This window comes from Haemaphysalis longicornis, unplaced genomic scaffold (genome assembly GCF_048455015.1).
Source record: "Haemaphysalis longicornis isolate Haplotype H1 unplaced genomic scaffold, Haemaphysalis longicornis Haplotype H1 scaffold_10, whole genome shotgun sequence".
NCBI lineage: Eukaryota > Metazoa > Arthropoda > Arachnida > Ixodida > Ixodidae > Haemaphysalis > Haemaphysalis longicornis.
Window position 1 is genome coordinate 70,602,215 of NW_027526204.1, and position 27,136 is coordinate 70,629,350.

General features: G+C 46.0%; 1 protein-coding gene and 1 long non-coding RNA gene across 2 annotated transcripts in view; one reads left to right on the plus strand and one right to left on the minus strand.

Annotated features, from left to right (window-relative positions):
• Positions 1-1,059: 1,059 nt before the first annotated feature.
• LOC144157782 (uncharacterized) lies at positions 1,060-4,371 on the minus strand. Its single transcript, XR_013319858.1, has 3 exons — positions 3,307-4,371; positions 2,526-2,619; positions 1,060-2,062 (listed from the first exon to the last, which is right to left on the minus strand). It is a non-coding gene; the product is annotated as an uncharacterized LOC144157782 (long non-coding RNA).
• A 12,997-nt stretch (positions 4,372-17,368) lies between these two features.
• Positions 17,369-27,136, plus strand: part of LOC144158726 (constitutive coactivator of PPAR-gamma-like protein 1 homolog) — a 60,022-nt gene continuing 50,254 nt past the window's right edge. The window contains exon 1 of the mRNA XM_077689810.1: positions 17,369-18,487. Coding sequence (XP_077545936.1) covers positions 17,849-18,487 — 639 coding nt within the window. The 5' untranslated portion in view covers positions 17,369-17,848. The remainder of the gene's footprint in view (positions 18,488-27,136) is intronic.

A 27,136-nucleotide genomic window follows, 5' to 3' on the forward strand; every position in this document is an offset into this window, starting at 1 on the left:
TATTATCCAATTCTTCATTACCAATTCTGAAGCTGTTAGTACAACGGTGACATTGGTTAATTTGACCAATTATGCGTTCATTTTGGAAGGTCACACTTTTTCGCATTGCGGACAGCTATTGATGGGGTACTCCCCCCTTCCCCCACCAAAAAATGGCGGAGCACTGAAACGTAGAGCATTTCATACCAAAACAAAAACAAAAAAAACATCTTCGCGAGTGTACAGTAACGTGGTGTGCGGACGGGCCTTGTTTTAGATAGTTTATTATTTTCCGTCTTCACCGTGCGCTCACTTACAATGCAGAATTATTTATCCAATAGCCTGTATTCAATAACGAGGCAGGCATGCAGGCAACCATGTGAGTGGGCCGTCACTGGTTACGTCTGGCTCCGCGGGATGGCGGTACTTGTCCGTGCTGAGTAGGATGCCTCGATGCACGCCCGCTCCGCTGAGGGTGAGGACAACCCCGTCGTCTGCTAGCGCGACCGCCATTTTAAATGCAGAGCATTTCAGTAACTCACGATGTCACCCGCGTTGACGTCCGTAGTCGTAGTCCGCACCCCTCCCCTTACACTATATAAAAAAAATACTATCGGGCGCCTGGTTTCGATCCCTCGACCCTGCGGGCGGAACGCAATGTACATGGTGCTCTACCCACTGCGCCACAAAGCCGACACAGAATGGGAGGCTACGAACGCGCCTTATATCCTTTACTCATTTATACTACGTCAAGAAGCTGCTGATACAACGCATTCACTACCACCAACTCCCCAAACACTAAACGTTAACGCAATACACCCACCCCCTATGCGACGCTTTTACTCGAGTCCCCCTCGCGGGGAGATGGGCCCAATTTTTTCTTGCATCCGCTGGACGCGGAGCGCGCGTTTGCTGCGTGACGCACCTTGATAGTGCTGGTCTCGCTAACAGTGTGGGCTTGATTTGGCTTTCTTTTGATATTCATTCCTTTTCTAGGGTAGATGAACAGAAGAGTAAGGTTTTGGTGAAGGATTCTTTATTTTGAGATAATTAGCGAAGGTACGGTGAATGTCTTTCTTTTTTTACGATAGGTGACACATCGGGCAACTTCTCGCCATCGTTTTCAAACCGGCGCCGTGAACTTGCTGTCGTTGCGTTTACATGTAAACATAGCAGAAAGTAGGCGAAGTACACGAAAGAAGGGAACTGCTACATATTCAAGTACGAATGTCCGGCACGCTCTCGGCCACTGAAACTTGCGGTACTTACATAGGATTGCCTGGCGGCAAACGGTGTCATGCATGCACTGTGCGATCTAAACATGATTGATTGTTTGATGAGGTTTAACGCGCCTACGCTACATAGGCGATGAGGCGTACCATAGTGGAGGGCTCCGGATTAATTTTGACCACCTAGGGATCTTTAACATGCGCCGAAATATCGAACACATGGGTTTTTTGTATTTTCGTCTCCATCAGAAAAGCGGCCGCCACGCCCAGAATCGAACCAGCGTCCTTCGGCTGCAATCTAAACATAAAGGCTTACACGGAAGTAGGAATAATAATTTAATACCTTGAAGCACAAATGCACTATGTACAAAATGATGAAGAACATACCCCACTGCTGTTACATAATACATTATGTGCAAAATGATACAAACACACTTCACTGCAGTTATAAAACAGGTAATGATGATTACGCTCGAATGTTTTCGAACTTGCTTTTTGAGGTTTTGAATTGCGTTGTTAGCATGTGTGATGTTCTTGAAGTATGGTTTATGTTTCCAGGTCTGCCAACTTCTTTTTCAACTCATCACATTCCCTCTGTGTCTCACTATATTTTTTTGTGAGAGTTTCATTCGCCGAGTTTGGAATTCCGGCATTCAAAGCTTCGACACCTGCGCTGTTGAGTTGGAGATTTTCCGATGACGTCTCTTGTGATACCGTGTGAGTTGACTCAGGGAGCATTTCCGCTGTCTCTGATAATGCGTGAGGTTCTTCAGCAGAGTTGTCCACCTCTTCATTGTTGGATGTGGGCTCAGGCTGCGTTCGTTCTCTGGGTGGCTTTCGCTGCTTTAGATCAACTAAAAGCAGAAAAATATGCAAAGTAATGATCAAATTAAGCAGTAAGATCAGGGAAAGTGCGGTAATCAAGGAAACGGGAAATCAAGACAAAGAACAAAGCGAAAACACTGCATGCAAGAGTCTCAGCATTTACACTTGTAATAATTGACCAGGTCGAGCGACTGTGCCTTTTCCAGTGGAAATAGATTAAGCGGATGCGTGAGGTTAAGGTTGTTGCGTGGGCTGATCGACATTACAATTGAATAGGTGGAAGTGACTCCCGATAAGAGCAGGAAAAGCAGCATCGATACGTATACATACTTACATGCATGCATGAATAATGTGTTAAAGTCAAAAGAAGTGAAGCATGCCAGACCGACGGCTGAAAGCCGCTGGAACGTTTCCCAGCGGCCACCCCTGATTTGTTAAGTAATGTCCGCACTTATGCGAAAACACGCAGTTAATCGAATGGTAAATGCCTACCTCTGATTGGGAAAGGCGTTGGCACAGCATTTGGTTTCAGCTTCTTCCATACATCTGCCTGGTTTTGTTCAAAACAGGATCCTTCAAAGTGAGCCTGCACAATAACTTGCCAATAAAGTTGCGTTTTTCTCCCGAGAAATAAGAATAAATGACGTGAAATCAAGCAAATTGAACAAACTGGCATCCACACGTATCGGCTCACATCCGCACATGATTCACATGATAGAGGTGTAATTCACATCACTTTTCACCTCCATGCGCTACTTTTATGTCACGATAAGCGCGAATAAATGTCCTAACTATCATAATTTTTTCCGCACAACAAGATGTAAAACAGACCGTACGTTGAGACAACGAGGAGAAACACGAGCATAACGCGTCGCATGCAGTTTTACGCTTCGGGATATATCATTCACACTGCCAAAAAAATTTAGCTGAAGTAAGCGTGATGCGCCGAGATGATGCATCACGGGATGCGTCATCCCATGATGCCGAGAAAGGTCGCACACCTTCTTACAACGAGCGCCTTATTTCGTGATACAAAGTGAAATGACTGAAGAATCAAAGCGCCATACGTTTCATATCGACCCCCCCCCCCCCCCCCCCGCTTTAAGAGGCCACATCCAATTGCATCAATCAAATATAAAAAGGCCGCAAAAGTATGATGAAACCTCCAACTTAAACACATCAATCCGTACGTCTGGTATCTAGAAACCGCCACACAGACAAGCTGACAATACCCACAAATGGATTTGGCATTGCTGAGAAGCCGGGTACTTACACTGCATATGCAGGAGTGGTTCGTAGGCTGCCACTTGTCCCGCTTGATCTTCCCCGTCCACTGAAGCCGCCTTTTTGGGTCTCTAGGAAATGAAAACATCCTCCAGACATTTGTAGCGATGTTAGAACACTGGGGAACGCAGAACCCAGGCATTCTGCAAAGAGACTTAGTGAAGAGCGCCGCTTTTCGCGCGCCTAGCGCGGGAGCCGGCGGGGGCGGAATGCAAGAAAATGGCGGCGGCGCCTCCCGAGAACCGGTCTTGGCGGCGGCGACCCCTTCAAAGAGTGGCGCCACCCTCAGCGGAGCGGGCGCGCATCGAGGCACCCTAGTGCTAAGCGCATGATATGGGTTGGACCAACGTTGGGTTGGACATTCCAAGCTCTAGCCCGCCGAACACAAAGTAATGCCTCGACTCCAATGTGAGTGCGATTAATAATAACTCTGTTGACACCACCATTGAGAATCGGGTTGAAACGGAGCGGACGACGTACGCCGGTGTTATTTTTTTCTTCGTCGTGCGGCCGCAGTGGCACAAGCCACGCCATGTCCGTGGCCATTTCAGTGTTGCCAAGCGAAGAAATTGACCGCTAAACTTTTCAATGAACACCACCTATAAATATTTAATTGCGCATTACGGCAAGTTAGTGGTGAAGCAGTCAGAAAAAGCGTTTATTTTACCTTAATCAGTCGAACCCATTTTGGATTCAAAGGCTTCATTTCACTGCTTTTACTTTTTTGGAGGGAACGGTTAGATGGTTATGCCGAGAGAACGTGACAACGACGCGCCAAGTCAAGCAAACCGACGTTGCAGCGATCGAGTTGATGGCTTAGAAGGTACCAAAGGCTTCGGATATCCCGTTCATCCTGCAAATATCACCCCCGCCAACCATTCCGCCGCCTCGCCAGGCCGTGAACGCCCCGTACAAGTAAAGTAGCCTTGCGCTTCTGGAACCTTTCGCCGACTAACGTTGTGGCCGTTTTATCTACTCCGGCCATGCAGATAGCCCCCGGCCGGTGTCGGCGTCCCCTGATTTCGCTTTTGCTCTTCTGCTGTTACACGCTCAGTTCGGCCGTCGCGGAGTGACCGAGCTTGTTTGTATTGTCCTTCAGATTGCCTATCTTTCTTTCTATGTTTTCTTCTCTAGCCTGGGCTGCAGCGCTTATCTCGGCAGCTGTTGCCCGCCCTTGCGCCTAATTTTCCGTGTCATGGACGCGTCCGTCGTCCGGCCGATAGGGTTGATGTTTTGAGGGGCCGTGTAAAGCCCGCAAGCTTTAGGCAGTACCCGACAGACGCAACCTTCTTCAGATACATCGATGCAACCTTCTTCAGATATCTTTTTTTTTTTTTTCTGCAACGTCACGATGTCCAGCCACAATGAGTTTGCGGGTGTTTTTATCCTCGCACAGTAACGAATTGGAATAAACTGCCGCTTCACATTTTTGAGTCTGGAAATGCACTGATATATTGTATTATTTTGTTCCTCACCATGTTGTAAATCTGTCTGTTGTTCTGCTCGCCTGTATGATTACGTGTTTGGTCACGTTGTTTCGTTCTAGCACTCACCGCTGCAGCTTTGGCCTTTTTTTTTTGCCTGCAGTATTTTTAAATAAATTGCCCAGCCCAAGGTTGCGGGTTGATTCCCGGCTGCGGCGGCCATTCTTCTGGTGGGAACAAGACGCAAAAACGCCCGTGTGTTCGATATTTGGGCGCAAGTTTAAGATCCCCAGGTGGTCAAAATTAATCCGGAGCCCTCCACTACAGCACGCCTCATCCCCTGTGTAGCGTCGCGGCGCGCTAAACCTCATAATCAATCAATTTAAATAAATAAATAAATAAATAAATAAATAAATAAATAAATAAATAAATAAATAAATAAATAAATAAATAAAAGTGGTAAACTCCGTCTATTGTGCCAGTTTGCGGGTCCTGTGTGGTACGATAGAGAAGTAAAGTATGAGGTAGAAAACACCCCAATGGAGCCTAGCGTCCTACCTACTATCGTATTGCGGAAGCGATATTCCCCTGCAATCCCCCCGCTGGAGTCAAGACTCTGCGCAACTTCCAGCGGGCCTGATAAGTTAACTCAAGGCTCCTACAGACGATTGCAACAGGTTTTTTTTTAATGTACTAATGGTCATGCAGTACGTTGTAAGCAGAATCGTCAGAAGCAGCAGATGTTCGTTGTTCGGTGCAAACTCATATTACCCCATTGTATTACACCGCCATTGTTGCATTCTGGGTCGCCAACAAGGGTGTGCGCAAGATAATCTTCCTCCGTGGGCTAGTGCACGTTACCAGCGACGATTATGGTCACAACCGATTATGTTCATTTATTTATTTCAAAATACCTCTAAAGGACTCCGGTGGAGGGTATTGCATAGGGTGTACGGGAAATCAAAGTGTAATTAAAACCGAACACAATAGCAAAAAGGGTAAAATAAATGGCAGTGCGTATCACGTAAAAAAAGAAACACTTGCAGAGAAGTCACACACAAATGAAAAGTTTTGGAAGCACCATGTCTAAATTAATACAATGTCACACGGAAAATTTCTAGCGCGCGGAAAGAAAGATAAACAATAAAAAGAAAAGGAAAACATAAATTTAAAAATGAGGCAGTGTATATATGGTGTTAGGTTTGCATGTATCTGGTTAGAGCATCTGTAAATTTCGAGACATTTGATTCGATGACAACGCGGGATGGCAGATTATTCCATTCTATCGTGGTTAAAGGTATGAACGATTGAGCAAATGCAAGGGAACGACACTGGATGCGTTTGACTGCGTGTGGATGATCACGACGTGGGAAGATGGCTGGATGTTCACAGGTGAATTCATTATGAAGAGGCGCATGATAGCAAAGTTTTTTAAATAGTGTTAAACGAGACACACGACGATGAGATAAGGCTTCAAGCACGGCGCGATATTTAAATTCTGTTACACTGCTGTGACGTGAATAATCCGAATAGATGGATCGTGCAGCACGGTTTTGTCGGGCTGTCAAATCAGTTATTAGGTATGCTTGGTGAAGACGCAATATGACGGAAGCGTATTCTATTTTAGGACGTAATAGTGTTGTGTATGCCAATTTGCGTAAGTGTGCAGAAGCATGTTCGAGGTTATGTTTCAGAATGCCAAAAGAACGGTTTGCAGATGCGAGAGTACGGTTAATGTGAACATTCCACGTCGAGTTAGTGGTGTTACGAATGGGCCAGCGCCGCAGTACTTCCCCGCATCACTCCTCGGCTGTGCGGCGAAGCCACTCGTGCGCCTTCGAAAACAGGCGCAATCATGTCGGCAACAAGTTGCGACAAAGCCTCGTCAGACGCTTCGCTCTCTGCGCATTCGGCGGCTGCCTGCGGCGGCTGAACTTCGGCGGCTGCCTCAACGGCTCGTCTCCACGCTCTTCAAGGACACAGAGGCCCCGTCGATCGCAACGGAGTCCTCCTCTCTCCCCTCTCTCGGACTCAACGTGCCCGAGGCTATGAACGGCTTACGAACTCTGGAAAGAGTGTTGTGCGTGTTCCAGCCTGTTGCGTTTGACCGTTATCGCTTTTGGGTATAAATAGAGCTGCCCAAGCGTTTTAAACCATTCCTGTTAGAGCAGCGAATCGATGTTGTCGCTCTGCTCGAGTCCTGTATTGTAACCTCGCCCGTCGGGGCATTGTTCTTTGGCTTCGGCTCACCTCTCGCTATGAAGTAAACAGTTACGTTAGCCTACGGCTTCTGGACTTCTTCACGGCTGCAACAGCGGCTGGCCGCTCGCATCATACACGCTACCACTCGTATGTCGGAGGCCACGGAGCTTGGATCGGGTGCCCCCGCCCGGTCACAACAGTGGTTAGATGAACGCCAAGATATTTGCAGGAAGAAACCTGTTCCACGCGATTGTTGTTTAAGATGTAAGATGTTGATGGGCGGAGTGCCTGATTAGTATAAGACATTAATTTTGTTTTAGCAAGGTTTAGAGGCATTAGATAGGTGTAGCACCATGCGTTTACAGCGTTTAGTTGGATTGAAGACTGTCACGATCACAGTTAGAATGAATATAACGACATATTACGCAGTCGTCTGCAAATAATCTGATATTAGATTTAACGCCGTCTGGTAGATCATTAATATAAGTTAGAAAAAGTAGAGGTCCAAGTAGGCTTCCCTGTGGTACACCAGATGTTACGGGGAATAGAGATGAGTTGTGATTGTTAACTAATGTAAACTGCACCCTGTTAGAAAGAAATTCTTTTATCCATGAGACAACAGTATGGTCAATGTTCAGTTTAGTAAGCTTGTGAATGAGCCGACGATGAGGGACACGGTCAAATGTTTTTGAAAAATCTACAAAGATGGCATCTACTCGGACGCCGGTATCTAAAGATGAATGTATGTCGTGAATGAAGCTAGCGAGTTGTGTGTTGCAAGAATAGTTTCTGCGAAAATCGTACTGCTGCTTAAATATGAGGTTTTGTTCTTCGAGGTATTTAATGACTTGTGAATGTATAACATGCTCGAACGATTTAAAAATGATGCTTGTTAAAGAAATGGGTCGGTAGTTGAGGGGTGAGGAACGATCACCTGACTTGAAGAATGGTACCACCTTGACCACTTTCCAATGTCGGGGTATTACGCCTGTTGATAGTGACTGCGAAAACAAGGCCAGCGATAGCGGGAAAATCCTTGGTGCCAAACTTTTTAGAATTGTTTTATTTAGGCCAGTATTGTCCGCTGAAGATGAAATCTTGAGATTAGTAAGGAGAGAATAAATTCCAGAACCAGTAATTATTATAGCCGACATAGAAGAGGCAATGGGAGTGGTAATGGTGACTAATGGTTGTAAGAATTCACGTGTGAATACCGACGAAAATGCTTCCTTGAGTAGTCTGGAACAATCTGCTTCTGATCAGTAAGGACGATGTCAGGAATATGCTTGGGGTTAATGACACGCCAGAAGCGCCGAGAGTTTGTTGTTCACATAGATGATAGGTCATGTTTATAGAATTGTCTTCGGGTGGCTTTGATTAACCTTTTGTATTCGTTGTCGCATGCTTTGTAGCGTTGCCATGATACAGATTATTTATTTTTGTTAGCTTGCCTGAACAATATTTATTCATGTTATTTAGGCGACGAAGTTTCTGTGAATACCAGAAAGCAGTGCTATCGGATTTTATGGAGGTTACCGGGATGTATTTATGTATGACATTAATAAGTGCTCTTTTAAGTAACAACCAGTTTTTTTCTACTGTGCGCAAAAACTGCCACTCAGAAATTCTTCCCCGAAAAGCGATATTTCATTGTTAAATCGATCGAAGTTAGCTCTTTTATAGCACCTAATCGTTTGTTGATATTTTGCCTTTTGGTAGGGGACGGAATGAAGCGACCGGTTAGAACGTCATGATCTGATAAGCCATCGATATAAGTTTTTTCGGAGCATATAACTGGAATATTAGTTGGGATCAAGTCAAGAATATTTGAACAATGTTTAGACCTTCTGGTTGGGCATGATACTAATTGAGTCAGGCTGAAATCATGGCAACAATGGAGAATCCAATGGGACTCAGATTGCGCACTTCAGGTTGATCGTGTTGCCCGTGGTCTGGAAAATTAAAGTCCCCAATAATGATTATAGCAAAATGTGGAAATTTATGCGCAAATTCTGCTGTGAATCCATTAATCAAGTTATCTGGGCGATAAAAGACACCAACTATGACATTACGTGATTGGAATGTGATACAAGTTACTACGCATTCAACGAAAGTGTTAATAACTACTGGTACTATGTATGTATACAAGATAATGTTTAGTGATTGCAAGGAGAACACCGGCACCCCGACGGTTTTGCCTATCACAGTGAAAGAAGTTGAAACCTGATTCACAAAAAAGTATGTTTTCATTAGGATGTTTCGTTTAACCAAGTTTCAGTTAGTGCTATTGTTGTTGCGGATGTTGAGTCAATTATAGAAGAAAGTGCGACATTTTTTTGAAATAACACTTCTAATATTGGTGTATGAAACGCGACAGCCTTTCGCAGTACCCTATTGACCAGTTGTTAATGCGTGTGGTAGTGTAGGAGAAGATGAAATGCGGGCGTCGTGTCAGACAAAAGAAACAACAGAAGAAACAAGTTTGGCGCAGTTTGCTTGAGTGACCCATACGTACACTTCCTTATTAATTCTTAGCTTGTTGAAGGCAAGGCTTACACGGCCTTTATGTTTTTAATGGTTTTCGAAAACTGCCAAAGTTTACGCCTTTTATCGCGAACAGCTTCGGAGTAATCGCGAGAAATGCCAAAATCCGTACATTTTAACTTGTGTCCATTACTGAGCACTGTTTCGACTTATTTTTTTGTTGAAGAACTTCTCAATAATTGGTCGAGTGCGTTCATTTGAAAATCGTCCGAGGCGATGCGCACGTGCGATTGAGGCTGTTGATGCTCCTAGCTTGTCCTGGCGAAACTTTGTCACTATTTGCTCGGACATTTCCCAGTATTCCGATTCACCCGTATGCCGAATACCATAAAACAGAAGGTTAGATCGCCTTGAGCGATTTTCTAAATCGTCAATTTTATCGCGGATCACCGACATGTCATGCTCGTTGGTACTGCTTCTACTTTGAGGCGAAGCTTCTTGTGAAAATTTTGATTCTAAATCCAGCATTTCATTTTGTATTTTTGTTACATTATCGTTCCGGCTCGAGGTTGATCTTTCTGAGGAAAGTGACTCAAGTTTGCCTTCGACTTCGTTTGCCGTTTGGTTAGTGATTCAAGATCGTTTTTTAGCACAATATTCACTTGTAACACTTTGTTTACAGATTCCAGCATGTTAGTATTGCTTGCTTCCAACCGTTGCACGGCACTGACTATCATGTCAAGTTTTTCTTCTTGCATGCACTTTCGTCATGGGACCCGGATTCGCTTCAATGTCCCCTCCAAGCAATAGCATGCGCCATAAATACAGTGCTGCCCTCGCAAATTGTTGGCTGTTGTTGGACATGTCGGGGGGCCGCTACACCGCAACGAGACAAGGATTGTTAATTGTTACGGTAACATGAGCCTTGAAAGAAACTAACATGTATGGTGGGATAAACCGGATGACTACAACCGCTGGGTGCAGGACGATAAATACTGCAGGTCGGTGATGGACTTTCTGCACGCCACTGGACTGCATGCATACCTTTAGATTTGAACACCTGTCGGTTTCGTGACCTTCTGTGCTCTTGGCAGCCCCTCTCTCCCTATTTTCTTCTCTTTCTCTTTCCTTCCTACTTTTTGCTCTACTCCCATTTTTAAAACGCCTCTCTTTCTCTTTCCTTCCTACTTTCTTCTCTACCTCTATCTTTAAAACGCCTTCCATATGCCGCGCGGCAAACACTCGTAATAAAAAAAAAAAGAGTGAAAGCTGTGAGCGCAACATTGCTAATGCGGTGGCGCGGCCTTAAGTGTCGAGGAAGGGTGCTTGATTATATGCAGCCGGGTCAGCTGACGTGATTCCAGGTTGCCAGACGTGTGTACGAAAATCTACCAGGTTTGGCAGCAGGACATCCGGTGGATCCCGGCCGATTTTTGAAGATGGTGGCTCGCTGTTCACGAACAGTTTGGAGTGGCATCATTCGCTCAGGCGAGGCCCAAACGAAAGTGCCGGCGACGTAGAACAGGAATGGCCAAGCAGTGCCACGACCAGGACCTGCGCAATGCAGAATAATGGTGTTTTATGCCGCATGTCCGCTCCGGGTCAGCCGTGCCCACTCGTCGCAAAGAATGCCATTAAAATGCAAAAACGTGTTCACGTTTAGAATAAAATTGAAATGAAGGTAAAGACAGGAACGAGTTTTAAGTAGCAGATTCTGGTCGCTCGGCCCCGATAAAACAGCCCAGCAAACCAGCGAAAATTGCTCCCCTACATCAGGGCATTGTGCATCTGGTTGAGAGAACAGCAAACGCGCTAAATGCCATGTATAGAGTTTTTTTTCAAGGACTTTTTAGGCCCCTGGAACAGCGAAGACAGTGCGCGGTGCGGGGTTTCAAAGCTCTTGTGCGTTTTCTCAGAGACACTGGACTCGACTTCACCATGTGACCGCCTCTGACTTTTGTGTGTGTGAGTGTGTCCGTCTTGTGGAGTTTTTTTTTTCGTTTTTTTTTCCTTTTCTTATTGGCATTATTCATGTAAGCATATAACCCTCATCACATATTTACCAACCATCTGATGTAGCAAGCCCAGCATTATGTAGGGCTGACCTCTTCGGTCTCATTAAAGAATTCTCTCTCTCTCTCTCTCTCTCTCATTATTTTATGTTGTGGTTTGTGCTTTGCGAAATTAGCGCTCGAAATTTGAACTGGTGCGGGCACTCGGTTGACTCGGTTCGCCGGTCATTTATTGGCCTATCATATACACTGTTCCTGATCCGTTTTACGGGGACATCTTTGAAGATGTGGAAGACTGGGTCCAGCAGTAGTAGCAAGTTTTTTTAGTACGCGGCACTTTGGCGGCCGCTGCGGTTTGGCGGCTGCGATGGCGACGGTGTTGTAACCGAGTGAGCGAAAGCAGAAAGAAAACGGTGGAGGAAAGTGTGACAAAAGTGTGAGGGGAAGGGCAGTATGCTGAACTCGCACGAGAAGCTCGTCGGAGCGTCTGGCGAAAGTGAAGAAGAAAGAGGGCGGCACGCGCTGCTATGGCGTCATCTCCCTCACTGCCTCCCCCTCATACTTTCGCCATGCGGTCGCCGCCGAGGAGCGCCCACCCCCTCACACTTTCGCCAGGCGCTCCTTATCAATTTAGGTTGGAGTCTCCTGCTTCTTCATGCTTTCAGCCCTCACTTGAACCGCAGTTGTCCAGCTTATTTTTAAAGTGAACTTTTCATGGGACGAAACAACCACAGTCTGGAGCATGAGTGGAGGGGTTATTTTTGTTACTCATAGCTCGTTGGAAGCACGTGAACCCATTAAGAGTATTATGTGCAACATGTGGTTTTACTAAACATGCTCCAATAAGGAAAACAAAATCATTTGAAATCGTTCCTAATTTTGGCGGTGTGTGCTTACTGCATGTAGCTGTACTTCAAACACATCCCAGGTGATACATACTTTTGTCTTCAAGGGTTTAAAGCCGTAATGATTGACGAAAAGCAATTGCGCTAGTGTTAATTTACTACATAACCCGCCGCGGGAGCTCAGTGCCTAAGGTGTTGTGGTGCTGAGCCCAAAGACGCGGGTTCGATACCGGTAGCTGGTGGCTACTGATTGATTGATTTATTGATTTATTGATTGATTTAGATTTATTGTAGGGTTTAACGCGCCGACGCAACGCAGGCGATGGGTGCGCCGTAGTGGAGGGCTCCGCATAAATTTTGACCACCTGGGGATCTTTAGCGTGCGCCGAAATCTCCTACACACGGGCGTTTTTGCTTCTCGCCTCCACCGGAAAATCGGCCGCCGCGGCCGGGAATCGAACCCGCGACCTCGTGCTCAGCAGCGCAACGCCTTAGCCGCTGAGGCACCGCGGCGGGTGTTTCTTGGTGTCAGATATTTCTATTACATAACCAGTTTGCCGGGATATTTACAGTTTGCGGATTGCTATACATACTGAGCAGTTTTCCAACGGCCTCAGCCACCTAACGTTACGGATACATAAGCCGGGAAAATCCTGCTACCAGCGCCAGATACGAGCATTCTTACACTTTTAGAGAAAGTAATTAAAGCAGTCGGTGCTATAGTGAAACTTTCATACATTGCGAAGTTGAAGTTTCCCGGGTGCCCATTGTATCTAATGGAATATGATCACAGTTAGGTTTAGAAGCTGTTTCAAAATGCAAAAAAAAAAAAAAGAAAAGACACTTATCTTACATGACATAGAAATCACTCTGAAGTTATACAAGTAAGTATGTCGATATAGAAGATTTGATGAATAGAAAAGTGGTGATACCTTTTTTCTTGTCGCTTTTATATCTAATTAGGACCGTCATTTAGTGGGTATATTATGTTCGAGCGGACATCTTACGGACTATCGAAGATGTATATACAGTATAATCTCGATAAAACGGAAATCGCTCAATTAAACGGAATTGCCGCTTAAAGGTGCCATGAAGAGAAAATACAACTTCGTTTAATTTGAAAGAACTAGGATTCAGTATCTAACTCAGCTCCATTAAAGCCACAAAAGATGTTTTTAACAAAAAAAAGCAAGTATTTAAAAACTTTCAAATTTTGCGCCACAGTGACGTGCTATGAGCAAGAATGACGTCATACGGGCCAACAATAAAACATAATTTTCAGTGCGTTAACTGCACGTTAGCATTCAAGTGATGCGGCCAAATAACTAGAGGCCCCATTACAGTCGTCCAGTCATGTGTCGCCGCGACAGGTCAGTTAGGCGGCCGCCAATCGCACAAACAAGATTATGTGACGTCATAGAAAAGTTGCGGGAAATTGGCTAGGGGGTCGCGACTGCTTCACACGTTTTCTTTAATATCTCCGTTATTTGTTCGAAGATTGCGATGATATTGGATTGTTATCGGGACTAAGCAGTCTTTCTAATAAACCCAACTTTTATTTTGTCTTCATGGCTCCTTTAAAGGGGCACTGACACAAAATTTTGAAGGCGAGATAGCTTCGGAGATAGATTGGTGGGAACACATTTACATCATCTGCAAAATATCAGTGGCGAATACAGCCTAGAACATATTTAAAAACAATTTTAAAGTGTGCGAAACGCAACCGAGCAGCCAGCCGAGGACCACGCGCAATCGACATCCCGAGGATATTGGGTAAATAAACAACGTCCAAACACGTCACGAGTTTGTGTTTGCCGCTTCCGCACTGCCGGCGTTTTTCGTCGGCTCGCCAGGCTCGCCGCTCCAATCGGAGTGCCGGAGGGCGGAGCTTCTGCTCTCGAGAACGAACGACCCGATCGTTCGCGGCGGAGGCAGCGGAGGCGCCGTGATTTCGTCAGCTCATCGGGCAGCTGGCCGAGACCGAAGTTCTACAGCGATTCCAGGCACTCTGTTTCTATTACTGTTTATTACCATTGGATGCGAAAACGCGCCGGAGGCACGAAAAGCCCACTGAAATAGCCGCCCGGTCGCTGTGCAGGCGGCGGCCACGGCCGCGAAGTGGCCCAGGCCGGCGCAGGTAGCTCGAGTGATAGCTTGTTACCGCTGCACGAAATTGTCCCCAAGTCCCGACCATGGTGGCTTACATGAGAAAGGAGTTAATGATGCCATGGCGGGTTGCATTAAAAATTGTCATCTGAACCGCTTACGAGAGCGGCACTCGAATATCTGCCGCAGTGGTAAGCCGAACACATCTGTAGGCGGACCTGTAGGCAGACCGGCCGGCTGCTCCCAACGCGCGTCTTGCACCACCATCTCGAGCGTCGCGCGTCGTTCTTTAGCGCGGTAGCATTTGCACTCGCATCGCCTGCGTCACATCCACGGTCGCTTTTTAATTAAGCGCCTCACGAGATCAGTACGTGGGGGCATTGGCAGAAACTGCCGTCGATGCGGATTCGACAGTGCTACGGCAGCTCTGCTCTGTGATATCCCTCCGACGGTCACGTGGTCAGCTTTGTTAACACAAAATCCACAAAATCCATCGTTTCGCGGCACTCGCTGAAACCGAAACTGCGACTGGCCGCATTGAAAATGCCTCTAATTAAACAACCGTCGCACGCTGAAGCAAATGAGGTTTCTACAGGTAATAAGTAGGTCACTAGCTACTTATCGCAACAAAAAAAAACAAGATGCAAAATTTTTGTGTCAGTGCCCCTTTAAACGGAATTACCGCTTAAGCAGAACAGTAGCCTGTAAGTTGGCTGGTTTTGTATTCAGATAACGTAAAAAAACTCTCGGCAATCGGAAATAAAATTTCCGCGTCACCATGTAAATGGAACCCGAAATGAAACTTCTTGCAAAACCCATTAGCATGAGAATCAGCTTTTTACGGTTCTGGCCGTTTCGTTTTATTTCTTTCTCCATGTTTTTTTTAGCGTCGTTGTCCTCGTAAGCCTCGTCTCGTTACTTGTCAGCCGTGTTACCGCAACGAATGCAACATCGCAGTTCTTGTTCCAGTCGCTCGGTCTCGACTCAAGACGCCGAGGTTGCAGGGCTCAGCTCCTGCCACCTCGTCGGTGCCATCGTGGTGCTATTCGCGCTTCATTACCACGTTGCCGTTTTCTCAATTCGGTGGCTTGCAAGCAGTCGCGAAGTTGAAGCCTCTAGCCTCCGTAAAGATGCAGTTGCAAGGACTCAAACAAAAAATAATTGATGCATTTTGTAGTGCACAGCGACTCATTGTTGCCAAATTAACTTTCTGAATGCTAGCGCTGTGCCTAAACCTCTTGTTGTTTTCTTGCTATCTGCAAAAAATATCAGCTACATTCACCTTTTAGTGCTTGGAGTTCCATGCAATGGTATTAAAAGTGTGTACCCACATAAATTTGCACTTTCACACATCTATCTCAGTAAACGGAACTAATTGTTTCGGTCCCTTGAAGTTCCGTTTATCGAGAGTACACCAACTGTATAGCCTACTACTCACTGTTGGATACGCTTCGTAGATCCACACATGTTTGTTTAAAAATTAACTTACAGCAGACGTACAACAGCCTTTGGATATTCGGTTGTTTTTTTCTAACGCCCCATGAGCGTGCGATTAATGATGGCGCACTGCTTTGTCCCTCCAGCTACTTGAAGCCTGTAGTTCCCACGCTGCGACAAGGGTGGCCAGAAATAAGGCAGAAACCACAATAAAGCGATATCAGAATAGTAGCATTTTTTTTTCGCCACAAAATGCGGTTGTGTGCATGGTTTCCCACCATTTCATGGCCAAGTGAGTTTCCAATGAGCGCCAGTTTTCTAACGCAACTATAATTTTCCAATACTATAGTTTTTTATACGAGTATAATTTTCCTCGCTGTTGTTGGTTCGCCCGTTATCTATCCCTTACAATGGGAGAGGTATGAATTCCTCAGGGTGGACATGTCACATGCATATGTCACTGCAAACTATCATAATCAACACGAGATGGGGGAATGGTAAAATCACCTTGTGACAGATGACGCGATGTGATTTTTAGGGAGAGAGAGAGAGAGAGAGAGAGAGAGAGAGAGAGAGAGAGAGAGAGAGAGAGAGGGAGAGAGAGAGAGGGAGAGAGAGAGAGAGAGAGAGGGAGAGAGAGAGAGAGAGAGAGAGAGAGAGAGATAGAGAGAGAGAGAGAGAGAGAGAGAGAGAGAGAGAGAGAGAGAGAGAGAGAGAGGGGGGGGGGGGGGAAGGGCCCGAAACTGTCTGGCGTGGGGTGCCGACGCGGGAACAAAAAAAAAAAAGCTTCAAAAGGCCTCCACGAATGCAACAAACTATACAACTCCTAATAATACTACTACTACTAATAATAATAATAACAACACTTTATTTGTACTCATGGTGGGTGAAACCATGGTGAAACCAGGCGTACAGGGCCGCAAAAGGCAGAATTGCCCATACCAGTCAGGCTTGCGTACCCAACCTGGGACCGTATGCTTTGAGCAGTATGCGAGATTGTGTCACATTTTCAAATACTTTATTCACCCCCTCGAAATAACAGACGTGAGCCTCATGTGTGACTGCTGAAATAAGGTGGAGAAAACAAGAAAACCTCTACATCGAAGTTTTCATTTTGAATTGCCCGCTTTTAAGTGTGATGGCACACTGAGGACTTTGCGCCATCTATGAGCGAAGAAAAAAAACAGCCCTGATTATCTATCCTCGAACCAGAAAAAAAGTTCAAATACCTACGTCATCTTTGCATCATGTTCTAACGCTTGTAAAACTTCTTGAATGCTACTAAATTTGGACCGCTTGTTAAAAATTGTACCTTGTAAATACATATTGCTACTAGGTGGCAGCACTAAACCACAAAATTTACGTGATACTAGCGCCACTTTTTTTTTAAATGTGAACAAGAAATTAAATTATTTAAGCAGTTCGCGTAATCCAAGAATTGTGTGCTTGTCGTGGGTTAAACTTGTTTTTATTTCTTCAGATTTTTGTAGAAACAAGAACGGTAACTACGCACAAAGTGGCAAAAAAACACGACAAAATTCCCGCGTCGCCGGTAAATGTCATCTACCCTCGACCCAGGCGTTCCAGACTCGCTCATTGAACTTGATCCCGCTGCTGGCGGTCGTGCGTGCTTCTCTCATCGCGCTTTGGAAATGAACTTCGGGCTAGTTTCCGTCGGGCGCTGTTTCGAGGAAATTGCGCCGCCGAGCTAACGTCCGCAGCGGCCGTTGCGTGTGCGACCCGCTCTGTCCGATCCGTACCGTTCGACTACAGTACAGCAAGCCTCGATACGTGAGACGCCGGCGGAGAACTCTCTTGCTGCGGGCCGACCGTCAGCGACGGTGGGTGTAGTCCCGCCGGCCGGACACCGGAGTTCTCCCCCACCACATGGGGAGTCGACGAGCCGCCTCCAAGATGGCCGCTAACCGGCGCCAGGCACCGCATCGCTCCGCTCCGTAGTGCATTCTCGTCCGTGCGTGTGCGTGTTTCCGTGATCGCCGTCGACGACAAAGATACTAGCCATGGGTATTCAGGCCCTGCAGAAGTTCATCGAGGCCAACTGCCCGGGCGCTTGCGTGCCCGTGGACCTGCTTAAAATCGCGCGCAACGCGGCGGTCCGTCGTCCAGGGGGCCGCGGAAACCCGCGTTCTCCCGCCGGCAACCGGCTGTGCCTGGTCGTGGACGGCGAATGCTGCCTAGACCGTCTCTACGGCGGCTACTTCTCCGACTGGGTGTGCGGCGGGCAGTGGAACCGCATGGTGCAGTTCCTGTCGGTGCTGATCCAGACGATCCAGAACAACAACATCGAGCTAGCCGTGTTCTTCAACGGCAGCCTCGAGCCCCAGCGGCTCGAGGAGTGGCACCGGCAGCAGCAGGCCGAGCGGCGCAAGGTAGGACAGGTGCTCAAGCACGTCGCCACTAAGGCCACCCCGCCACCGAAAGTGTGGTGGATCGCGCCCGTCTGCCTGAGGACCTGCCTGCGCATGGCGCTGCGGCACCTGAACGTGACCGTGCTCTGCTCCATGGACGACCACCGGCAGGAGGTGATCGCCTTCTGCCGCGAGAACGGCTTCCACGGTCTCATGGCAGAGGACGCCGAGTACGCCATTTTCGACCCGCCGCGATACTTTTCCTCGGCGCAGCTCAAGCTCACCTACAAGGTGAGTCCCCCGCTCCGCGAGCGGAGTCGCACGCGCGGCCCCTGCCGCTCCGGGCACGCGGAATGTCTATCGAGTGCGGCCGGACGCATTCGCCGCTACCGGCGCCGCCGCGATTTAGGCCTACTCCTTTGCTGGGCAACTTCGGCGGTGCTAGGCCTAATCCAATCCCGGAACTGCCTTCGGGCCGAACACGATAGTGCGATGCGTTCACTTTTATCTCCGGGTTGTCGGCAGCCGACCCTGATCGCTGAAAACAGTCGACGATATTTTTTTTCCGACGTTAGCCCCTTTTTTTCTTTTTAGTTCCCGCACGGCCGGCTCTCCTACATGTTCATATTCCGTTCGTCTGATTACGGAGGCTAGAACGCACGGAGAGACAAAAGTGACAGCAGGGTCTTCGCCATAATGATGTATCGCTCGAAACGCAGTCCTTGTGACAGGGCAGCTTTCGAACAAAGGGACGAGCACGCTCCGGCCGAAACGCTGTCGTTCTCGGCTAGGGTCTCCGGTGCGCTGTATCCGGTTATCGCGGCCGAAGTGGTTTACGCCGTTCGTTCATTCATTCGCGTCAACGAGCGTGCCGAAACGATTTGCCCGACCGGCAAGCGTTGAAATTCCTCGGCTACAAGTTTGGTGAAACTGGTTTGCTGTGGTGATAAGGAAAGCGCTGCAAGGCAGTTTATGCAAACGCTCAGCCCTTATGTAAGACGTCCGTAGCTGTTTTGGGTTTTTTTTTTTTATATCCTTTCCGTGGACGAGGAAACGGCAAACGCTTCCTTGTGCCGGCGACTACTGCGTTTAGCGGGATGTTTACAAACGCTTCCGCTAGCCGGCACTGCAGTCCTTGCCGCCGGCGTGAAGATAAAATCCCGCAGTGTCTGCTTTTTCCCGGATTAATTTACGTTTTTGCGTGTTCGCACGCTCTCTGACCGTTTCCCAACTCGACAGACGTGCTGTTGTGCACCGCGCACGCGTCATCACGCGCCGTCTTAAGCGCTGTTTGCGTGCGATAGGTGCGTCATGACGGTAGAACACGGCAGTACTCGAGTTAACTGCGCAAATAAAAGCGTGATGGAGGGAAATGCAACAATCTTGAGCGTTTATCAGGCACAGCTTTGCAACTGGGTATTTTACTGCCTAGTGGTGGTTACTGTGGGCGGAAGCAAGGAGAACTTGTTCCTGAGGGGCCTCGAGAAATGAAGACTGCGTCGTAAAAATATTGATTGAAACGTGGCGTTCGTTCGTTGAGCCAATCGCATACCCTCTTTTTGCCTACGCCTCGCAAGAAATAAGAATGAAGTGCCCATTATATCTTTGAGAAGCCCATGTTTTCTTGAAATGCGCAGTTGCGGTACGCATTGAGATGTGTGAGGGTTGGGAAGAGGGCCACACATTCAGTGTGACACCAATTGAACCCCGCAGTTTGCGTCTGTCAAGATGCAACACGGGTGAAATTATTAGGCATGTCGCCTAATTTTGGAGGCAAAGGCAGCGTTGGTGCTTGTGCAGCTACTTTAATATATGGCCGACAAATCCAAACAGATACGAACACAGGGTCTCAAGCTCTAATGCCATAATCTTTTCCATTTCTTTTTCATTTTAGAGTCCAGCTGCTCGTAATAACTCCTCCGCCACTTATTAATAACACAATCCGAAACACAAATTTTGTCAACCCTCACAGCAGGGCAGCTGTTGCCTGCCAAAAATGCACATGATCTTCAAGCCACCGTCGGGCTGGTGTCGGGCAGTCTACCCCACGTGTCACGTCGTACCCCCTAGGGTGGGATTGCATTATGTTGATGGCGTTTAACTGTCTTCGTAACGGCCACTGCATGCATGGTACTGAGAGGTGGTGTCAAAGTCAAAGGCTAGCAGAATTCTGTGAGCAGTGGAGGTGTGGGTTTTAATTGGCACTTTCTTGTGTTGCAGGCCACGGTTGTGCACGTTAACGTCATGTTATGCACTAAGGCAGGCGGCATAGATTGTACGCAGTTTGTAATGACAAGTTTTGTGGGTATCTGCGTGAACTTGCATTAACTACAATGATTTTGAGAGCCGTACTGTACCAATTTAGGGCCTCTGTTAATGCGTAGGGTAACATTAATGCAGTTGAACCTCGCTATAATGAACACTGATATGACGAATTATCGGCTATAGCGTACTAAACCCAAACTTTGGTTGGTCACGCTTGATTTCAGTGACATTTATACTTCCATAACGAAAGTGAAGCCATGAGAGCCTCGCGCAATATTGCATTTAACGAAGAAATGTCTGACCAGTAGGCTGAGAAGCTACTCGGAGAAACTCCCGGCGTCCGAAACTGCTGAAGGAGAAAAGGCCCTTTTGTTCGTGGACATTGTGGAAAACGTCGTCCAGCTCAGTTTTGTGAAGAGCCTCCGGACGAAGATTACATCCTTCAGCAAATAAATAAGAAGAATGCAGGCATGTTTAGTCAAATTAACTTTGTTCTGTTGTTATTTCGCGTTTAATGTTATGGTTGGAATGTTGCAAGGAGAAAGGTAAGGGTTACCTTTTTCTAGTAGGTTCTATTCTTAAAATAATGCGGTTTTGTGTCAAGGATTTTTGCGGGGGTCAGATTGACGATTGTTTTGAGTCGATTTTTATCTCTAGTGTTACATGTTAATATAACGAACTAAATTATGGTCCTGGTACTGCTTCGTTCTAGCGAGGCTTGACTGTATGGGCTTATCATGTGCGGAATGAATGCATCGGTTCAGTGGTAGCCAGTTTGGCAAACATTGTGCTTGCGATAATTATAAAATGTATTTTTAGGCGACGGGTGAAGTTTGTTGTTGAAGGCGAGCAAAGCGTGTTTGTTTTTTATATAAGCTCTCTGCTGATAAAGGGGCTCTGTGGGAGGCACAATTTATGGCTGCAGTGTTGTTTCGAACAGTCGAGCAGCTTCTACTATGGAAATTGTTTAAGCTCGAGTGGTAGTAGTACTTGTCCGCTATTTAATAATCACATCGGTGCGAAGCAAACCTCAATCAAGTTTGGGCACTCATTTCGCATATGTGCAGCATATGAAGCCTGAGGCAAGATCATCAGAATGGTGTATCAACTTGTGGTTTGGGTCTTTTCGCTGACCATGGGCTTGCAGAAGCAGCAGTACGTTCACTAATTACAACTTTTAACAATCGTCTCCTGATGGTGGCTTGGAGATCTTGTGCATTTCTGGCTACCGCTGCCCTGTTGTGTGGGTTGACAAAATTTGTGTTACGAATTGTGTTAATAATAAGTGGCGGAGGAGTTATTAGAGCAGCTGGACTCGAACAAGAGACATGGAAGTGTTCGCATGAAAAGTAATCTCGCATACTGTTGCGGTATCAGAAAGACCAGATTAACTTTGGCTCTGTTTATTCATCTGCTAAGAAGAGTAAAAAAAAAATGCTCAAATGCAGTAGCCGTGTCTGTTGGGGATAAAAAAAAACACCAAGATAGAACACGTGCGTGTACACAAATGTTTATATAGTAGATTTTGTGTAATGTCGAGTTGGAAAGCGTAAACATTGCTAATATTATTTCCTGGCAAAGTCTTGCTTTTTTAACAGCACAGGCACGGAAAGCGCAATTTAAGAATTATCATTTATTTATTTTACATTTTGCTCCCCGAAAGAAAGGTTAATGGTGAACTAAATGCCGAGTTGACATTAAAATGAAAATGAAAGCATTTATGCACTATATTGCATCGATGCACATTGTAAATTATTGCGTGACGACTTCTTTGAAAATGGCTGTTCAAGCTGTAATCTTTTTCTTTTTCGACTGTTTAGCTCTTGAAAAGTTCAAGTGAGTGAGTGCGCAGCATGTAATTTGGGAGGCCCTTTTAAAAACCATGCTCGCTTCTAGATTTCCAGTTTCTAGACAAAGGCACGGGTAAAGGTGCTTCAAAAGACGCAACAAAAGCCCGCTGTGGCCTCTTGGGAATGATCGATCATGATGCTGACAATGCATTAACTGAAGTAATTTCATTGCACTACAATGTGTACACGTCAGTAGACAATGAAATAAGAAAAATTAAAACATTGAGTGTGTGCAATCTACATAGGGCAGTGAATATGCTCAGGAAAAACATAGTTTCCGCAAGCGTAACAAGCGACCATACTTAAATTGTCAAAAATATTTTGAGGAAGGTTGGCTAGGGGCTGTGTAAAGAGTTTGTTGCCATCCTTTTGTCGGGGTGGAAGTACGAAGTATCAAGTACAATGCATTGTGACAGTCGTACCGACCATAATTGGTGTGAGATCTAGTGATTACTTTTGATTGATATCGATTGAGCAAGGGGCGAAAGTAGACTGGAACTGACAAATTACAAGATTTGAGTTTTCTGGGCTGAGATAGGGATGGACTCCCCCCGTCACCTTGCGCTGCAGTTAACCACAGTCTGCAGTTTTTATTTTGTATTAATGATTATTAGTTGCTAATCTTGAAACTGGCAATTTCTCTAAATTTTCCGTGAGAGGAAGATAAGGGCATGTGACCCGGCTGACGTTGTGGTCCCAAAATTGGAGAAAGTGATGTCCGACTATTGGAAACGCACCGAGTATTGGGGATCATTAACCGGCCGCTCCAGCAATGGTTACGTATTGGTATCAACATAGTCGCTGAGACACTGTCCCTATTTTAAAGATGATAGTCTTTCTTGGGCTACTTAAACGCAGAAATTTCGGTGTATGTCTGTCTGTGTCAGTCAGCCAGTCAGAGACTCAATTCAGCCACCCGGCGAAAGTGAAACTGAATGTGTGCAATATACCCACAGCCAAAACAAACGTCGAAGTCCAGTGGCAAACTTCATACCTGTCAACATTGTTGTACAAGAACAGGACATTATGCAAATATGAGGCAGAAAATCAATACACGAGTGATATTTGCAGTGTTCCTTTATTTAAAAATTCATGGATGCTTGGTTTTTGCGATATCAAAATGAAGTACTACATCAACATGAAATGCAAGAAATCGTCACCTACTGTTGCCCACATCACTATAGCTCCTGTCAGAATTTTAAGAAATCAAACGGCCACAGTAACGAAAGGTTCCACTAGATGGGTTCCCCATTCCACTTTGAATGCACGTCGAGCAGGGCAATGTGGTTCTTTATAAACATTGTAGCAGGGTGCCTCGAATCACGTGCGTCTCCACCGCACGGCAGCGCTGGCATCGAGGCACCCAGCCTGGAGCAGCGGAATGCGGTAAATTCAAATTAACTTGAGCAAACCGCTAGCATGTTATCTTGGGAGGAATGAGACGGGAAAGGAACAGCACGACAGGGGAGCGGGAAAGAGAAGGGAGGCGTTTACTTGGCAGACGCCCCAGTCGACTATCGTCTTTCGTCGACATTTGCAATGAAAGGAGCAGATACGGGGCCATTTTTTTGATTATTTGACATTCAGGTGGTCATCACAGAAATGGCATCGCCTTGTCACTTGTTTCAAAGTTGCACAATCTGCTTGCTTCCACTGCTGCAATGCCGGTTCCTCAATGTTTTTGCATCTCGGAGAAGTTTGAAGATGCTTCTTCTTAATGCCTCTTTTTTGGTAAACTTTCGCGTTGTTTTTGACCTACCTATTTTGAAGACGGATGCAGAAATTTTTTTTGTGTATGTGTGGAAGTAGCCATTAACTCTCTGAGGTCGATTTTTTTTTTCTTTTTGAAAAGAAGCTTTCCCTGGTGGTCAAATTACTGTATTGCGGGTTTTGAATGTACAAAATGTGTAAAGTCGGGAATAAATTGTTAAAAAAAATTGGGAACAGTAAACAAGGACAGTGAGAATACCTCGGGAGCGTCGGTAATAAGCGAGCTAAGAGCAGTGCCAATATAGATAGAAATCAAGTTCCACCGTCCCCGCAAGGGAGTGCCGATAAAGATAAAAATCAAGTTTCGCGTGCCACCGTTGCAATCCCGCGGTGAAACTGAAATCGTCGTGCGCCTTCGTTACGATCACGTAGCAGAGCAAACCACGAAGGGGCACTGACACAGACCTCGTGACACGCTGAAGTTAGAGAGTTCTGTTCATCTCCGCAAGAAGGTAGGTCAATCTAATTTTTGACGCTTTTTGTAAGTCCTGAAAGATGGCAGCACTTCCCACTGAACATGCATCGTCATTATGGCAAGGAATTTCCGACGGAGGGTCAAAACCATACTTGTACGGCAAAAATTTTGCTGGATGGAAAACCGGCACCATACATATGTACGGCAAAAACCTTGAAGGGGTCTTGACTGCGAAAGTGTGTTCTGTAGAGCTATTAGAATGGGTGCTACTTTCAGTTGAAAACAGCTACCTGAAGATAGGGAGTTGACTATCCTGCCATTGTTTCTTGCTGGGGGGAAGGGGGAGATCTCTTTTGTCGAGACTGCGTATCTGCGGAGTGAAAAAACTTTTATTGCCTCGCTGCAAAGCCTGCGTCCGTAGTTTGCGTCAGCGGTTGTCTCTTGTACCGGGCTACGCTTCCTATTAAAGGGCCTTTATGTTGGGAATTCTTCGGTGGGAAGCCTGTTGTGCTGGCAAGGATCAAGTTTTGCCCAAAAGGGGGGCTAGTTATTGCAACAGACTTATGCGATTTGTTTCACTTTTTCTAGGAAGGCGAAGTTCTGTGTGTTGTAGCCATACCTGGGTAATGAGGCCCTCTGTAACGTAGAGCCAAAGTACTTTTTCACCAGCTGAGGCTTCACGGAGATCGTCGTAAATTCTTGCAATTGAGGCACAGCTCTTTAAGCTTGTCACTCGCTAAGCTACTGCTGTGGCCTTCCTGTAGATTTATGTTGTAGTACAAGGTTTGGCGCGTGTTAAGGAGGATACGCCATCTGGTTGAAGGAGAAAATTTCACGGACAGTACGACACCTTGCTTTTCACAGTTGATGTTCTTTTTTTTGATATATATATATATATATATATATATATATATATATATATATATATATATATATATATATGTAGCGAATCAGAATAGGAAATGAGGGGCTCGTTGAAAATAACACAGAAATAAGGGTCGGCAGTCGAGAAAACCTCGGAAAGCAAAGGGGAGGATGTGGTAGATCATTGAAACAGATTAAGAATTTGGAAAGAAAGAAAGTGAAGAAAAAATGCCCGCCAGGTGGGATCCGAACCCACAACCTCCAGAATACCGGTCTGGTGCGATAACCACTACGCTACCGGCGGGGCGATTTTCCCATTCACTTTCTGGGGTATTTATGTTAGGTATGTTTCTATCCTGTGCTTGGGGGTGGTAGCCAGCGCCATTCGGCCTAATCGGGGTGAAGGGGACCTTCTTTTTAACCCCCGGGTCGTGACTCGAGTGTCTACGACATGTCCAGAGTGGTCGACCAGCTTTTGAACCCTCTTAAAGGGACAGACAACCGATTTTTGTCGCGTATATGTTCTCTAGCTCATATGAAAGCCAGCGTTTTATATAGCCCGATAACCACAAGCAATTTCTAAACAAACTGGCGGAAATAATTTTAATTTGGCAGCAAACTTCCTGAAATCGGAAGGGTGGCGGTTCGTAGTGTCGAAACTTGACACTACAATATGTGTCCCTGTCACGTGACCTGCAAACCCAGCAGCTACTGTAACTGCTCAAACGTTCATTTGCGTATTGAAAACCTTTTAACACAAGTATTTGTGCAAGGTTAAATTGTATATGTATTTCTAAACATTATTCTGAAATTTTTAAAGACACGCCGCCCGCCGTCGCTGGGTGCCTCTCAGCATGCCTCTCAGTGTGGCTAACTGAGCCTCCATGCCCAGAATCAACGGCCGCGTTCAGTAAAAAGACCCAGCGAAGGAGCTTTGACGATTCTGCCTGATTCAGCGGCGTTTGCTCTGCCAAAATATTTGATTTCAGTTTCCAAATACGCCAACGGCAGCTTAAAAAAAAAAAAAAAAACGTCGCGCCCGGGGAGAATCGAACTTCCCGCCTCCACAACGGGAAGCCAGATTCCACCTATTCTCTATCCCAACAGATGGCGCATTCGTGCAAAATAGACCGTTGCATTAAAAAACACATAAAGGAACAGAAACGCCTGCGATTCAAACTTTTTTTAGCTGGGTACAAGTTTTTAAATATCGTTTTTTATTTAGCATACAGACAAAAGTATGTTGCCGAGCTACTCTATGTCATGGTTGCCAGCATTAGTTTTGGGAGGGACACATACGCCTCGTAGATCTAAAAATTCGATTTAAAGAGTTCTAGGGAGTTATCAGCAAAACCGTTTCTCGTCAAGGTGCTTTAAGTGATGCCCTTTCATTTGTGATAGAGAATATATACTCGACAAAAATCGGTTGTCTGTCCCTTTAAGCTCCCTTTGGCAACAAGACTGCCAGAACAGAGGCCCTCGCTATGCATGTAGCGAATCAGAATAGGAAATGAGGGGCTCGTTGAAAATAACACAGAAATAAGGGTTGGCAGTCGAGAAAACCTCGGAAAGCAAAGGGGAGGATGTGGTAGATCATTGAAACAGATCAAGAATTTGGAATTCTTCCAAATTCTTAATCTGTTTCAATGATCTACCACATCCTCCCCTTTGCTTTCCGAGGTTTTCTCGACTGCCAACCCTTATTTCTGTGTTATATATATATATATATATATATATATATATATATATATATATATATATATATATAAAAAGTAC